At 38.2% G+C, this 17,478-nt stretch overlaps 3 protein-coding genes across 3 annotated transcripts in view; 1 reads left to right on the top strand and 2 right to left on the bottom strand.

The window, feature by feature from the left end:
• LOC113646498 (proteinase-activated receptor 3) overlaps positions 1–1,557 on the bottom strand; it is a 3,200-nt gene extending 1,643 nt beyond the window's left edge. The window contains exons 1-2 of the mRNA XM_027152805.2: positions 1,313–1,557; positions 1–641 (exon numbers count right to left, since the gene is read on the bottom strand). The exon at positions 1–641 is cut by the window's left edge and continues 1,643 nt beyond it. Of these exons, the coding sequence (XP_027008606.1) occupies positions 1–641; positions 1,313–1,370 (699 nt within the window). The 5' untranslated portion in view covers positions 1,371–1,557. The remainder of the gene's footprint in view (positions 642–1,312) is intronic.
• Positions 1,558–8,880: 7,323 nt separating this feature from the next.
• rpl35 (ribosomal protein L35) lies at positions 8,881–12,897 on the bottom strand. Its single transcript, XM_027152928.2, has 4 exons — positions 12,787–12,897; positions 11,849–11,985; positions 11,479–11,560; positions 8,881–9,075 (listed from the first exon to the last, which is right to left on the bottom strand). Exons 1-4 carry the CDS (start codon positions 12,787–12,789, stop codon positions 8,926–8,928), a joined length of 372 nt encoding a protein of 123 aa, XP_027008729.1. The 5' UTR covers positions 12,790–12,897; the 3' UTR covers positions 8,881–8,925.
• A 902-nt stretch (positions 12,898–13,799) lies between these two features.
• LOC113646590 (cytochrome b-c1 complex subunit 9) lies at positions 13,800–16,352 on the top strand. The gene is made up of 2 exons (XM_027152962.2): positions 13,800–13,967; positions 16,036–16,352. Exons 1-2 carry the CDS (start codon positions 13,827–13,829, stop codon positions 16,078–16,080), a joined length of 186 nt encoding a protein of 61 aa, XP_027008763.1. The 5' UTR covers positions 13,800–13,826; the 3' UTR covers positions 16,081–16,352.
• Positions 16,353–17,478: the final 1,126 nt, after the last annotated feature.

Genomic DNA, 17,478 nt, shown 5'->3' with positions numbered 1-17,478 from the left:
TCCCAGCTGAGGGATATGGTAGCTCTGATGGACTAGTAGACTGGGCAACATTGCCAATGAAAACACAATCCACACACCTAGACTGGACCAGGCCGTGCAGGAGCGCTTGGGAAGGCGTTTGTAAAAAAAGGGGTGTACCACAGCTAGGTAGCGCTTGATACTCATGCATGCTAGCGTGTGTGCGGAGCAATATAAGTTGCCATAAAAACAGGCAGTGGTGAGACGGCATGCAGACTCGCCAAATGTCCAGTTGTTGCCTGAAAAGTGGTAATGCGCTTTGAGCAGCAGGCTGAGCAAAAGAAGAAGGTCTGAAGCTGCCAGGCTGCAGCACAAGATGGCTGCAGATACCACACGTACTTTGGTGCCAATTGAGACCAAAATGGCAATGTTGGCCGGGATGCCAATGACAATCGCAACCACATAGATTGAAGGGATGGCTCGTGTGCTCAGTGAGCTCCTGAGATACAAGGCACTGCTGTTTGTCAACAATGCAAGGTCTTGAACAGCAACTCCAATGGAGCGTGTTTGCATTTCTGTTGAATTTGGTAGAAGAGGAAGCTGAATGGGGATGGCATAACCCCGGAAAGTTCTTGGCCTTATGCCGCCTGTATTGTTATGGTCATCTTTCTGCTGTTTCTGTCCTAAACAAAAAAAAGAAGAGTTAGAGTTTTAGTGGTCTGATAGAAGAAACATTATTTTGTTGATATTTATCTAAATGGAGTTAACGCTACTAGCCCTCAGCATACTTCACATGAAGAAGATGATCGCCTGGTTTCCGTGAACAATATAACGTGATATTTAGCAAATGTTATGCACATGACAGCTTGTATACTGATTTGTTGTTATAAGCAAGACATTTTCCAAGTGTTAATTCTAAACAATCTCATGCGTTTCAGTAGCTAGCTAAACTCCCCATTTGTAACCCTTGCTTTATTTAATGATCTCACACAACACTCACTGTCATTATGTCCACATTAACCATGCTGAGGCCTTTAATGAATATCCAGAATTTCTTTAATACTCTTCCTGAGAACATTTAAAAACCCTCAATGTGAAGTCTAGTATTAAACAGATTAAACAATGTTGTTGTTGTTCTAGTGCAATACACCTAAATGAAATTAATTTAGTAAAATGTAAGCATCTATTTTACAGCCTTAAAAGTGTTGTATAACATTTCTCAGCTAGTTTAATGTGAGGTAACTGACTATGATAATTATTCTCATGTATTTAATCTACACAGTCTAAAATAATAAGAACAAGAAGAAATAATTCAAATAAAATCATAAAATGGTTAAATAAAATGAGTTTTTACCTTGTGCCATTCCTACAACAAGAAAAGTCATCAAGAAGATGGAGGATGTATTTGCCATAACTGCTGCTGCGGTCAATCTTTCACAAAGGATAACGGCAGACTAAACAGTCTAGTCAGCTTCAAACGAATTAATCGACACAAATAGGAGAAGAAAAAAGGCCGGACCCTTTCTTCATGCTGTGATTTCAAGCCCCCAAAGTGTGTTATTTGTGTCTGTGTCTGTCTCTCTCTCTCTCTCTCTCTCTCTCTCTCTCTCTCTCTCTCTCTCTCTCTCTCTCTCTCTCTCTCTCTCTCTCTCTCTCTCTCTCTCTCTCTCTCTCTCTCTCTCTCTCTCTCTCTCTCTCTCTCTCTCTCTCTCTCTCTCTCTCTCTCTCTCTCTCTCTCTCTCTCTCTCTCTCTCTTTGTCAACATCTACTGGGAGAAAAATTCCTAAGCACTACATTACATAACCCAGTCCCTACCAGTCCCCTTTCCCATACTGTCTTTTTTTTTTCCTTAGCATATCTGTCAGTACCGTAGCCATCATTAATAAAAATAATAATTAGTAATGTTAGTTGTAATTTTTTCTCAGCATTATGGGGTGACAATTTTGATATGTCATATTTCATTCGAAACTGATGACACATCCTTTATATTCTTTCTACACTGAATTGCCAAAAATTAACAGACAATTTGTTTATTAAGCTACTTAACCTCAGAGTAATAGCAGAACTGGCAAAGTCACTAGACCCAGACTGTCTGAGTGAATAAGTAAATGTAAGAGGAAATAAATGACTTAGATTTTGACAGTACACCAGCTTTATACAAAAGATACAGAATATTCTGTATACTAGCAGCTTAAAATGATGATTGGTGTATGTAATATTTCTTTTCAAGACAGAATTTCTTTTCAAATGAAGTTAAGAAGTGACTATAAGAAAGAATAAAACTAGAAGATAAGGAAAGGGGTGCAAATATAATCAGATTCATATCAGACACAGACAAGCAATGAGATGGTGAGATAATGTTTGTTCATGAACATCTGTGTGTGACACATTAGTAACCCTGTGGTTTTTATTTCTGGTAAACAGCCTTCAACTACATAAACACACACTGCAAAAAACATCCACTGAGTGTATTTGCAGAGCTGCTGTGCATCTTGCGTCCTGCTAAGAGATCTGCTATGACGCAGAGGTCAGACTGCTGGAGAGAACATTCAGTAACTGACATTAAAAACATCACTTCTTGCTTGCTGTTAACATCTGCAGAGACACATTTCATGAGAACAGCTAGCTGTCAAATCTCAGAGACATTCATTCATCACCAATAACCACTAGGATATGTCTCAGTCTGCTTCCTAGGTAGTGCCCCGTGAATAAACACCCTGTCATTACGACTGTAATTTCAAGTAACATATTTTAGACTTGCAGACTTGACCAATCGTATCGAGCATACCGAGTATTCTTGTATACACTCCAACTCTTTTAGAGGACAGTAGGAAATGCATGATCAAACATTAATAGAAGTCACCAGATAACACCATGAAGCATTATCATAATTTCCATCAGAGTAGACTAGAGTTTGATAACAATAGACAATAATAGTTTATAACTGATTTATTATAGAAAGAAAAGAAATATTTCGTGCCAGCACCATTTATCTATTTACATGTTTAAAAATAGTGCTAGAAGCTGGCGAGTCATATCAACAACAGGCCAGTCATTGCTCAACAAGGCACTAGTTTTCTATTGAGAAGAGAAGGAGCCCACTGTGTCAAGATCCATTCAACACTTTTTAGGACAGAAGAGAAAATGCAAGCTGTCCATAAATGTAAGGCAATCACACAAAGGCATCATGCCCTGGATTTCTTGTTCACAAACACATTTTATTCTATTTCTGTATCAACTACACTATAATATATATAAAACACATTTTTAACACATTTTAACCCACAAGTTGCATCATTGCTGGGTTGATCTTGCTTGTGACCACACAAGGTTTTGGCTACAATATTTCATTGTTATGTTAATTTATAAAGTAAAAGAAAAAACAATATCATTGGAAAAAACTGAAATAACCAAAAGTTATTGTTCAGGTCACTTGTGAAGTGTTGCGACAGTGACCTTTAGTCCTGACAGCCAAAGCCTTGTATCAGAGGGATGGGACAACATAGAAATGCTCTGGGAAATCCAGGTGAGTACTGTGTGTGATACTTAATTTCTATGTTGGCCAATGGGGTCTTTTTTTGTGCACTTCTTATCACTTCTTTATTTTGATGAATAATTTAATAAACAAACGTAGCTCATTACCATTTCTCATGGTTGCAGGCAACATGACAAAGCCAAAAAACCAGTGAAGGATACCGATGAACATCTGTCTGTCAGTCAAAAGAAGCCCAAGTTTTTGCTAACTCTGCGGAATGTCGCTAACAAAGCTAACAAAACACAGAAGGGATCCATGAATGAAAAAAATGAATCTTTGACATCTGCTGTCACTACTGTTGTTCACTATTGAGCTGTTTGCAGCCTTATCCACTGATACCTCCCCTAAGCGTAGGGCAGGTATACCACATAGTTTATATCTACGCTGATGACAGACTTTTGTATCTATAAGATCCTGAGTGATCCTGAGTTACTTTTTTGCTGGATTTTGCTGATTAAGTCGTTCAGTCATATTTCAGGTTACTCTGTTGGCAAAAAAAGAGTGTCATCAGTGTGAAAATATGGAGCTAGGTTTCATGCAGAGTTTGCCATTTAAATTGACTTCAGACAAGATAAAGTTCCTGGGTGTGGTTGTCTCATGATATCATGATTTACATATCAGAAATGTAAATGAAATTTTTAGTATTACTAGACAACTTAAAGCAGGACATTGAATGATGAAGAATTTGGAGGGCTTTGGTTTAACCAACTTTCATCATTACTGGCAGCAAATAGTAGAGTGCTAATGTATCGGTGCCTCGGATACATTTTGGCTCCACTTTTGAATCTCTGTTATAATATAGACTCATACTGTATCTACAGTCATTCGTATAAATCATGCATATGTCATGCATGTGTAGCGTCTTGTACCAGTCATTTTAGATTTCATGTCCCAGGCACCCTAAATTTCAACATCTACTCCTCAATTAACCGATGAGCAACCCAGTTTTACACACACACCTGGCTCCAGAATGTCTGGAGCCTACACAAAGACCAGATAACCCCATGCGGCCCTAAACGACTCATAGGGGCCCTAAACCAGAACACACACACACACACACACACACACACACACAATGAGACATTCCTTTTACTAATAAAACCCGAAGATAAGGTACTCTAAGGTTCTCATTCTTATAACCCTTTTTGTAATGTGTTCTTTTAAGGCTTGCCTGACTTAAAATTATTTGCTCCTTAATTTCCTGACAAGGGTGTATTTTATTCATGTGTCAGAAAACAACATTGTATTTTAAAATAAGTTATACTTTGATTAATGATCTATGTATGTAATGTACCGCTGCCTTCATACCGTCATTACCCTTCATGTTTAGTATCCAAATGACCACAAAATTATCGGTTACTCATTTTTCAAGCACTGGTGTATTTTATTTGAGCACGAAAGGCGCCATACCATCTTAATACACCCTGGATCAAACTTTAAAGTCATCTAAAAGTTTGATAGCTAAACCACGCCCACAGACACCTGAAACAAAGGGAGTTTTTCCCTCCGAAATCTTGGCCGTAGTATTGGCCATCTCCCCAAAGATGGGTAGAGTTCGCAACCTTTAAATTGTCACAAACACCACTAATCCGTGGTCAGACTTCCGGAACAGCTTCAAGACGACTCCATCTTCCTTCAAAGAAGTTCCAGCAAGCTTCACTTCCAAGAACGACAACTGCTCTGATCTTCAGGAGAACTTGGAAGAATGTCTGACCCCACCCTAACTGACTTTTGACACTTTTACTGACTTGTTCAGTAAGCCAATGCAAGTGATCGTTTCCTTTACCAACCAATTTAGATGCGTAATTTTAAGTAGGAATCTTTCATTGAATCTTAAGGTGAATTTAAGTTTCTGTGACGATTTCCCAGTTAGGGTGTGATTAATTTTTGAGTCTAAGCTTGCCATTCCTTTCCTTCCTCTCTCTAGTTTCTTCTTTCCAGTCTCTTCCTCCCTTTCCCCAATTTTAATTTCTTTTGTTTTATTTTATTTTCATCTTTGTTTTCCCTATTTCTTTGTTTGTTTGTGTAGTTAGTTTTATGTTGTGTTTGTCTCATTCATTAAATGTCATAGTTTTGAGCCACAGGTGATTTGTCTCTGAGTCTCGCTCACAAATTAAGGTACCTGCAATATCTGGTCTGAACTACATGCTCTATTAAGTTAATTTAATTTAAAATACGGTATACAGTAAAAGGAAAGCGAATCTTTCTTGGCCGGGAAGATACCGCCTTCATAGAATTAATAAAGGTACACGGCCTGTTCGCCGGACGAACAGACCAAATAAGCGTAACCTTAATTCCAGTACCGTTAATTTCAACTTAGGTTAAAATATTTAGAAGTCACTATAACACGTTATAGTTGCTTATAAATATTTACCTTGCTTCGCGAGCCAAAATCGCTACACATGTATAATAATGAAGACTTTGTGCGTTGTGATCCCAGGCCACAAGCTCATGGGATCCCACTGTAAAATTGTGGCATGTCAGTGCAGATGAGGAGGTCGTGACCTAACAGGACATCAGGGGATTGTTGGTGGGTTACTAAATTCCAAGACGTGATTATATGATACTGTTCTGGTTAATATCAAGATGCAGGTAAAACACACACATATGCCTTATCCACTATAAAACAAACAAACAAACAAACAAAAAACAACTCCTGGACCATCAGCTCTAGTAGTAAAGACTCTTTTGGTACCTGCTCATGACTGACAGCACTAATAGTAAATAAGGCAGTGCTGTCTGTTGATGACTGGCCCCCTTGTGTACTAAAAACCACATTATAGACAAAGATATCACAGGATCTAGTTAATTTACAACAAATGCTTTTACTCCTTGTCATTGTAACTATTCCAAATTGAACTAGAACCTCAGGTTCACTTTATTCCTGTGGAATAAATTGTGCCTTTAATGTAAAGGGACAGAACACACACACTACATTATTGTTTATGCCAAACATCTATTTCCTTCATCTCATCATTTTATCAACTTACATTAACTTATAAATTTTGAATTCAGTGTAATAATTCTGGGTCTCTGTGATGACAGTGATGTTTGTGTACATACTTAGGTGGTTGTTTGTGTGTTCCAGGCATCCAGTACGAGGCATGGAACAGTGAGTGTGTGGTTACTGCAGAGGCGTGAGTGTGTGTTTGGGCTGACCGTGTGTGCGTGGCTTTCTGTAGAAATGGGTCGGTACTAGGATCCACTGCCGAAGGAGACAGGGTCTCTGTCTCTCACAAATTAAAGTCTGGGACATGGCAGACAGCAGGTGTGTAAACTGTTTACAGGTAGGTATTCACTGTTTGGGGTCTGTTATGTGCATAGAGAGTCAATTTTGTGTGTTTGAGATTAGAATGAAAATGCTTAACAATATTTAACAATATTCAATATATTTACAGCACAATTCATAAGGACTTAAAAAGATGTAGTTTTCATGTTTTATGCACAACAATATATGTGTTGCAGGTGTTGTAGGGGCACAAAGACTCCGCATATTGGTGTGTATTCAGGCCTTGTGGCATCCTGCTCACCAGTGGCATAGACCAACTGGACCGGGATGAGGACGACGACAACTATTAAGGACTAGACTAGACCAGGAAAAGAAACCAGAGAAAATCCTTGAAGTACAGGAAGAACATGTTAGCTCTGCACACACAGGGTTGAGGTCAAGAAACAAACCCCCTTATACCCAAACACAGCATACACTACAAATGATATACTATGAGTGGATATTATAACAAGGATTGGATAATTCAAGATTGATAATATTTAGTGAATCCAAAATGTCTGTTTATAAAGGCTAGCTACAGTACAAGTTTAACCCTGCTCATTCACATGGTATTGTAACATCAATATTGTAATATCAATATTAACATGGTTTGATATTATTTAATCTCTGTATAATAAAACCATTTTTAAGTGAAAAAAATTAAGTGGTTGAATATTTCAGTTTTGGTAAATCTAGCTCTATCTAATTCTCCAAGATAAATGTTAAAACACACTTTGAATTCCATTGCTTGGATATTTACATTTTTAAAAGTTGTATATAGAACTGATTTTGCACTTACTCAGCTTGGAGCCATACACAAAATGTTTTCCCCAAACAGTAAACTCACTCATGTGACCTTTTAGACAAACTATTGAATAATTGTTTCCTTTAGTCCACCTGTTTTTTTGAGTAGGTTACACAGATACCCACACATCAGTAAACAGCCAGACAGGCACCAATATGTGACTATAGTAGCAAGCTTAAAATATCATTGTAGAATGATATTCTACACGCCAGCAGCGTCTCTACTTCCTCCGAAGGCTGAGAAAGGCACATCTCCCTCCCCCAACCCTGACCATGTTCTACAGAGGGACCATTGAGAGCATCCTGAGCAGCTGCATCACTGTCTGGTTTGGGAACTGTACGATCTCGGATCGCAAAACCCTGCAGCGGATAGTGAGGACAGCGGAGAAGATCATTGGGGTCTCTCTTCCCTCTATCATGGACACTTACACCACACGCTGCGTCCGCAAAGGCAACAGCATTGTGGATGACCCCACACACCCCTCACACACACTCTTCACCCTCCTGCCGTCTGGAAAAAGGTACCGAAGCATTCGGGCCCTCACGACCAGACTGCGTAACAGTTTCTTCCCACAAGCCATCAGACTTCTCAATAACCGAACTGTACTATACTGAGCACAACATACACACATATCATCTGTATGGACTGCACAGACCCTCACAAAACACACACACTGTTTTGCACACTTTTCTGCTGTTTTTGCACATATTGGACAATATCTCAGTCATCTGCTGTTTTTTGCACAACTCCATATATAATCCAAAGGACCTGCTGCTAAGAACCTGCTGCTGTTCATTCTTTTACTGCACAAAATACTGTTTGAACATTCAGTATTTACACTGGTCGGTCGGCGCTGTTTCTGTTACTGTGTATTGTCTTTTGTGTATTGCATTTTTTGTACTTTTTGTATTGTCTTGTAACTTAATGTCTGCACTGTTTTTTGTCCTGCACTGTCTTTTGTCCTGCACTGTCTTGCTTGTCTTGTCCTGCACTGTTTGCACCAGGTTGCACAGTTGCACTTTATGTGGCTAAGACTACTTACATGTCCTTAGCCCTGTCTTTGTTTTATGTAGCACCTTGATCCTGGAGAAACGTTGTCTCATTTCACTGTGTACTGCAACAGCTATATATGGTTGAAATGACAATAAAAAGCTTCTTGACTTCTTGACTTGACTTGAATAATCTAGCTGTAAAAGTTTGGTTTGAAGTGAAACTACACTTAAGTAAAAATGTTATTCTGAGCAAGTTCTTGTAATAGTCATGTGCAAAAGCCCACGACACCTATGTTCCAAAAACCAAAACCACAAATGCAGGTCTTTGTCCATGAGTGGGGCATTTTATTCAAGCAGAAAAACAGCCTTAAGCCTTGACAGCAAATTTACGCATAGAGTAGAGTCGTGACTTCCTCTGCATCTTCTTGGTCATGAGACCCTGCTCGTGCTTAGTGAGCTGCCGGCGGATAGCGCGAGTCTTTTTGGGCCTCAGGTCCAGAGGCTTGTATTTCTTCCCCTAAAGAACAATAAAGGATTAAAAAATGTGTGAGGTTACTCCGATTATGGCAGCAGGCAGTGTAGTAAGGATGTCAGTCAACCCTCAATTAAAAACCCAGACAACACACCAAACCTAGGAAGCCAGTTTTCCTATGGATTTGATGCCTTCGTGCAGTTTCTGCAAACTCAATGAGAAAAGGCTTTAACTGCCAATAAATTGTTAAGTCACAAGTCTGTTGCACCCATTTTAATGATACATTTAGACAAATACAGACTGAACTAGCTCTAAAGGATGTTAAGAATCTTCAGATAGCACTGAGAGGAATGGCTGGATCTCACTCAAACATCAGTGATAGTCTTGGTTCAGATGATTGGTTATTGAATTATTGAGATGTAAACACTTAATTATCCATGGACTGAGCAAATGCTTACATTTCCTCAAGCTACCATTAACATCGCATGTTTTTTTTATTTATTTTATTTTATAAACGGTATGGATGAAGCCAACATGATCTGAAACTGTACGCCGCCCACAGCAGATGTGTGTCTGAGACGCTGCAGTGAGCAGCCATGATTACTGTAGCAAGAGAGTATTCACACTAACTCCACTGATGCAGGAGCAGCGCTGGGTGATCATCTTGCTAACCCGCACCAGCAGCACATTGAAAGTTATAATAAGGAAAGTTAGAATCTTTTCATTATACCAAACGTATTAGCAAAAATTTAATCTAAACATTTGTGGACCTCTGTACAACTGCACTGTTGAATTTCAGAATCCGAATGTGTTAAGGAATAAAGCAACAACTTCCTGAAGTACATTCATTTCTAATAACAGCATCAGAGAATGTAATTCTGCTCATGACATGGCAATTTATCACTGATTACAAAGTTTAACTTAATACATGCAGCATTGTTTCCATGTATAAACATGGTTTACAGATACATGACCATGTGAAACATTGGAGAGAAAGACAAGTTAGTTCATTCCCGCACTATTCTTACTCCCCTCTAACACTCAAACTCCGCTAACCAGAGTTCTGAAAACCCAGAGAAGGAAAACAAATCTTTCTCCTGTGCTGACAAACTTTGCAAACACTATGACTTGATTAAAAGTTCTAATTGTAAGACATGATTTTTCAAAATTGTTCATTACTAATCAAAGATTAACTGCAATATCTTAAGTTGTGTGGTGCATTAATATTAACCCATTGTTTATGTTACAACTGGAACTACTTTCTAAGCCAGACTCATGCCTCTTTTTCACCAGAAAGAACCGGGTGCTGGTTCAGAGCTAGCGCTGGTTCAAAGTTGGTTCCACTGGCGAACCTTCTAAGAACCGGTTTGCCTTTCCACCGGCTAGAGAGCCATCACAGCGCCGAGTGTGACGTCACTGTATACGTGTCCCAGCAACGTTAGCGCAGCAGAGGCAAACACAAACAACAACAATGGCGGATGTTGCTTTACTGTTAATGCTCATGGCTTTGCGAACCTACATTGGCATCCAAACGCGGCGAATAAAACGTGTACATGCCGCTCCATGTAATCTGTATAAACGGAGGTTGTAATGGATAAAGTACATAACATTATTTTATCGTTAACACAAAAAAATTTTGCCTTAGCATGTAGCTACCTACTATCATGTGTGCTGATAATGTATCATATTGCGGTAAATTAAAAGTGTATTAAACATTAGTATACTTAAGGTACATTATCAAATGCGCTAACAGTAGCCCCGCCCACAGCCCCTGATGCAAGCGGTTCTTAAGTCTAGACCAGCAACGTTTTGGTGCTACTTAAGAACCACTTTTCCTGGTTAAGAGCCGGTGCTTTGGTGGTTGAAACAGAAAGAACTGGTTCTAAATTAGGCTCTGGCTCCGAACCAGCACTCGAATTGCCTCGGTGGAAAAGGGGCACATGCGCTCTTGCAGTGCTGCCTGCTAGACAAATCAAAGGGTTTTATCTATGCACTCATTTCACCAAGTTAGTATTTTGATTCTAACAAATGATTCCCAGGAACTTATGTACCACAGTCTAAACCTAATAAATCATGTTAACAAAATTAACTTCAAGAAGGAACTAACAGACAGGAACGATCAGCCACATGTGCCGTACAGTCGACTTGAACACACTTTTTCCATAGGTAAATAAAAAGACGAGTGCTTTTAAGGCTTGGTAGCATGAATGTGTTAGTAGAATGTCAGCACCTGGCAGTGAAGTGCAGAATGGGTTGCATACCTTTCTTAAAGTCAAAAACACGATAATGCTAATAAACGAGAATTTTTAAGCAATAAAAGAAAGGATAGCTTGCCTGCGGCAGAAGTCTTGTCTACAACTAAATGTGTGACATCAGTAGATTTATTTCTGTACATCATATAAGAAACACAAGGTCATACTAATCAATCGTAAACCATGTTAGACTCACCTTGTAAAACTTCCTCAAATTCTCCTTCTGTGTCTGGTTGATGACAGTAAGAACTCTGGCAATGGACTTGCGCACAACACGACTAAGGAGACACAAACATGTATAATCATAAAGTGGTCACTGAATTAAAGTCTGCATGTAAATACCAAATTACACGACCTCTTGGTGGGATTAGTATCGCCAAATTATTTTTAAACATGTTAGAAACAGGACTACCAGTTAGATCTGCAGTTACTCCAACACTTCTGTATTTTTCAAAAGCTCAAACCATTTACAGGGAGATGATTTTCAGGGTTAAGTTACATTAGAGCAGTTAACAGCATCTGGTGAAGACTTCTAGTGTCAGTCTCAACACAATCACACTGCTTACATCTTTGAAAGCTTGGAGGCAGCACCACCAGTGACCTTAGCAACTCTAAGCTGGGAAAGTTCTACTTTCAGGTCATCCAGCTGCTTGAGCAGCTCCTCCTTCTTCTTACCACGCAGATCTCTGGCCTTGATCTTTGCCTAAAACACACACACACATTGAAGTCAAAAAGAAAGCATCACAGGCTGGTGATTTTTTTATGCTGAAGTGTCTATATGAACTTCATCCTGAACTTAAACCCAGAAATCACATCAGAGGCAATTCAAGTGTAAGGATTTCTTTAACAGTGACACCTTAAACGTCTTAAAAACAAAAGGCACGTGCAGCATTTAACGTTTAACAGCTCGCACCATAAAATATTAGGAAACAAGTGGGAAAATAACAACAATAAACCAAATGACAATCAAACCAACGTGTATAAAAGCCTAAAAACTAAAACACGTCTTGTGCTCATGTAGGTTAATATTCTGAAGGACATCATTCGGAAATGAATTCAATCAGTTTGCTAGCTAACTAGCATGCTACTAGCTAACTAGCCATAGATATCTACGCTAACTAGCATGCTACAAGCTAACGCTATCGTGTTATGACCGACAGACTCCAAACTTCAGGACAAACTCCAATAAAAACGATAATTTACTGGTTACAGAATAGCTGCATAATATATAGAGATATTGGCTGCTCGTAAAAAGTGACTATTTTTCCTTTATTGATTAACAGACGGAGACACAGTCGGCGGGCGACACACTGAACACTGAGGCGAAGCTGAAACAAACGGGAAAAATGTCAAACTAGGACAATTTCAGACTCAGACCAAAAAAATACCCCATCCCGTGATTTAAGGCAGGACTGATCAGTATATTAAACTCGTTTGATGAAACATTTAGGGCTTTAAATCGACAAGATTGCGTTAGATTGAAAAGTCATCATTAAACCCTCACCATTTTACTCGACGGCTGCCACAAGAAAGGAAGTAGAAGAGGTCAGACAGGAACTTCTACCGGGTTACGGATGGATCGTACCATCCTCTTTATCTAGACGGAGGCGGAGGGACGGAAGAGAAAAACAAACTTGTTACAAATGGAATGGAAGCAATAAGATTTAATACGTTTATTAAGAATGACACGTAACTTGTGTAGGTTCGATTAACTCAATATTGTTAAGGGTGTAAAACTGAAAACTCATATAGGACTTTGTGATTCGTTAATGTGAATGTCAAAAGAAGCAGTACAACACAAACTCAACACGCACAGACACAACACAGACACAACACACACAAAAAACACAAACAACAACACACAAAAAACACTGGAATCTCTATTAAATTAAAATAATAATAATATATTTGTTGGAATATTCTGTGCTTAGACAACATGCTTATATCATGTCACATAAATGAGAAAGAGAGAGTATTGTATTTCATTTATCTTCTTTTATTTTGTACATTTTGTAAATAATTTGCCATTTTCTCCTATTCAGAATCAGAATTTATTTGCATAAAAATCAGCTTTATTCCTAAGTACTAGTGGTTTTAAATGTACAAGGAATTTGCATTGGTGCGTTTAATAAACAAAAAAAAATTAGGAATCTAAGAATTTTAAGCAAGATGAATAATAACTGTGCAGTATAATATTGTATAAAAGGTGAACCAGTGCAACAGTACTATTGCCTACACTGGCACCTTTTTTAATTCTCCTTTCCTTTCTTTGATGCTTTAGTCAAACTGTGTATACTTTGAAACACACACACACACACACACACACACACACACACACACACACACACACACACACACACACACACACACACACACACACACACAGAGAGAGAGAGAGAGAGAGAGAGAGAGAGAGAGAGAGAGAGAGGTATTTGCATGTCTGCTCTTTTCTGATTGGAGAAATGCGCCTGCCTGCTTTTTTCTGATTGGAGGAGACTCGTTGAAGTTCCCGCCTTTTCCTCCTTCTCAAACACATCGACTATCATGGCGCTGGTGAGGAACGTCTATAACCTGCTGTTTAGAAGAACATCGACTTTCGCCATCACCATCATGGTGGGAGCTGTTTTATTCGAGCGAGTGTTCGACCAGGGTGGAGATGCGTTATTCGACAGTTTAAACCGGGGGGTAAGTGTCGTCGTGTGCGTGGTTTAATTCATCTGACGGTGACCCATGTAGCTAAAGCTAACGCTAGCGGAAGTCTGACCTTAGTTTACTGTTCAGAGGACAAGTCATGGTTCAGTCCCAAATGATTCTTTATCTCCAATCACTTTATGCACAATAGCCTAATAGAACATGCCACATTTATGACTTAATTAACGTTTATTGACTTTATCTTGAAACCTTGAATAATTAATTACATCCTTTATGTGTCAGATTTGTATTTAGCTTATTTATAGTGAATATAAACAATATATAACAAATACATAACTTAGTAATATGGTGGTGTTTTTCAGTCGAAGCTCGATGTACTTGATGTAGTTGGTTTGGATGGACATTTCATTTGAGTTACACTTTTAATTCATTTTACATGATCTAATATCCAGATCACTGCATACACCTGCACACACACATGTACAGAAAATTAAGCTTTTATCTGGCATAATATGCTAAAAAAAAACTGTTCCAGCTCACAGTAAAAGTGACTTTATCGCTGTAAGTCTGTCAATGACTACATCAAATCACCACTTCTACTATTGGTTGCCATGGTAATAACATTTATCAAGTCAAGAAGCTTTTATCTTTATTTCATCCATATATAGCTGGCGCAGTATATAGTGAGATGAAACTATGTTCTTCTAAGACCGTTGTGCTACATATCAGTGTGGAGGCACAACAAGAGACCCAAATCATTTTTCTTGCCACTAAAATGAAAGACTCTGGAGGTAAAGTGTTTGTGGCTATAACAGTATAATATAATGCATATAACAGTATGTGCATCATATACAAGTTAAAGGAGAAGCAGATGATCACATACACACTTCTGTCTCACTCCTGTTGGTCATCACTGCACCACGTTTGTCCATATTTGCAAAAACTTTGTTGTGTAGCTGGACACATATAATCGCCAACGTTCGATTGGATTACGGTATAACGTACAGGACAGCTAAAAATACTGTATGGCAAGGATTTAAACACGTTAAACAAACTCAGAGGACATAAAAATAACCTTATTACCTCAAATTCACTTTGAGAAATGTTTTGATGAAAGCTGAGCAAAAGCCATTTGCTTTAATTTGATAGGCTTTAAGTCTATAGATAGATATGCTTTATCTTCCAATCTAATACAGGGAATGTGGAACACTTATAAAATACAAAAAGAGTATATTGGCATCATCTACAATGTAACTAATTTTAAAGATCACAGAAAATATATAGCAAAACATAACGGAACTGAACATGAAGTAAATGATATTTCAGTTAAGTTTTAAAGCTTTCTCAACCCCTGAAGGAAAAAAATACATTATGAAATGTGGCCAAAAGCATGTATTTTTGTACAGAAATGGAGAAAAAAAATGGTTATTGGTTGATTTGAGATGCAGTTGTTTGTAGTTCTGTTCACTTCAGTCACGTAAAGTCAAACCAATGACAAGTGACACATTCCTGCTGTACTATTTGTTACCACGTTGTACTGTTATAGTTCCAATTTGTGCCAAAATCCTCATGAGCTTTTACAATGCAGCTGTTAATATTAAGTGAATCGATCTCACTCTCTATAGAATTGAATCCAGTAATTAGTATAAGCAATGAAAACATGTTTTGTTGAGAGATATGCAATAGATGGGGAAACTAGGATCAAGGTAGCTGTGATAAATATAGACTACTGCTACCAGTCTGTAGTATTACTGTTTAGGTGGAATTTAAACTAAGCCCAAAGTTTGCAGAAGCTCCCAGGTGAGTGTCTTATTCTGTCTCATACCTCAGTTTTAGTTTTCAATCATGAACAGCCACTAGGAAAATTCAGCTGCATTAACAAGCAATAAACATCCACACACTACCTTATGGTTTCATTTAGCCACATTGGATTACTGTAGTTACTATTAAAAACACAAAGGCCTAATTTACTACTAATTAACAGATTTAAATCTAAACAATATTAGAAAATACAGACTCATCCCTAGTACAGACCCTGTCTAGTGCATTGTATGTCTACTATAGACTGTAGGTAATGATGTATATTTTATTCTTGTTCTAGAAACTGTGGAAACATATTAAACACAACTATGAGAAGGAAGAGTGAGCAGAGCGTCACCTAACTTCGTCTCTTGATGAACACCCAGCCACCATCACCACCGTCTCCTGGTTCCTGGGGAAAAGAACTCCACTTTGGCAGCATTTCTAATGTCATCCTTTGTGGCTTTAGGGTTCGGAGAGACTGTGTTGTGATCATCTTGGAATACTGAGAACCATCAACGTGCCCATGAATATTCTATTATATATCTTGTAAGCCTCACATTTTGTAAATGTACGCTTAAATTAAGTCCATGGTAATAAATCTGACACAAAAAGCTACCTTCAAATCGTTTTTTTGGCTATATTTCCTCAGGCATCCACTATAATGACGTGTAATGAAGTCATTTCTTAGTACCATTGTATTTACCAATATTTCAGCAGGGCTTCATTAATAAAAAAAACTCTGGTTTTGGGCTCAGAAAATCACATTAATAGTTACAATGCCTTCCAGAAACCTTTGCCCTTTATGAACAAGGGCAGTATTTAATATACTGTATAAAAAGAATGGCATTCTACATACAAGCTCAAACATGCAGAAATATTATGTAATTATATAATTTCCTTAAACAAATTCATAGATTTATTAAGTAGTGGTTCTTACTGACTTCCAAATGATCCAGGCAGAGAAAAATACACTGTAAAAATTTAGAGTCTACATTTTGAGTCCAAAGATATGGCAGTGTTGCAGGAAAAGTTGTGAGATATTTTACACATGTGCTTAAGTAGAGCTTCATTAAGATTATGTAAATTACCCAATATACACAATCTCATAAAAGCATTTACACCAGAAAATTAAATTAAATAGAATTTCAGATGTACATTCATCCTACTTGTGTTCCTGATAAATCTGTTAGAAACCTGTCTAATGTAAACCCCATCTGACTGGCTTCAAATGACAGAATTTGTGATGAGGTATTGCACCTTTATACACTGATTACAAGTTTAAATATCTTGTAATAAGAGAACATGGCATTGGGCAGGGTATATTGGTGTGCAAGAAATTCAACAAAAACTTTTAAGAATAAAACTGGAAGTTTCTTCATGTTATGTGCTTCGTGTCCATGATCACCTGGGTGCAGTTGAGACACAATATAGCCAAAAGTTTTCGGACACCTCATTCTACCACTCATTTTTAATTGTGCCATTCCAGATGTTGATCCCTTTTTGCTGTTATCACAGTGTTATCACTACCGTAAGAAGGCTTTTCTGCTCGATGTCAGACCTTGGCTGTGGGGAATTGCCCATTCAGCAATAAGAGCATTAGTGAGATCAAGCCCTGATGTCAAGTGAGGACACTTGGGACACAATAGACATATATTGGGGTTGAGGTGAGGACATGAAGACCACTCAAGTTCTTCCATGGAGCTCATTTTGTTCATAGTCTGAAATATGTTTAAATCCCTTA

This window comes from Tachysurus fulvidraco, chromosome 21 (assembly GCF_022655615.1).
Source record: "Tachysurus fulvidraco isolate hzauxx_2018 chromosome 21, HZAU_PFXX_2.0, whole genome shotgun sequence".
Lineage (NCBI taxonomy): Eukaryota > Metazoa > Chordata > Actinopteri > Siluriformes > Bagridae > Tachysurus > Tachysurus fulvidraco.
Note: the sequence above shows the minus strand (reverse complement) of the source record. Positions and strands in the feature narration are given on the sequence as shown.

Bases quoted from the DNA above. Each gene is read 5' to 3' on its own strand.
- rpl35 (XM_027152928.2), bottom strand. The intron at 11,561-11,848 runs GTAAGCAGTGTG...GTGTCTCCTTAG, and splicing joins GCCTCCAAGCTTTCAAAGAT to TCGTGTTGTGCGCAAGTCCA. The intron at 9,076-11,478 runs GTGAGTCTAACA...ATTGTTCTTTAG, and splicing joins ATTTGAGGAAGTTTTACAAG to GGGAAGAAATACAAGCCTCT.
- LOC113646590 (XM_027152962.2), top strand. From the start codon at position 13,827: ATGGCGCTGGTGAGGAACGTCTATAACCTGCTGTTTAGAAGAACATCG. The intron at 13,968-16,035 runs GTAAGTGTCGTC...TTCTTGTTCTAG, and splicing joins TCGACAGTTTAAACCGGGGG to AAACTGTGGAAACATATTAA.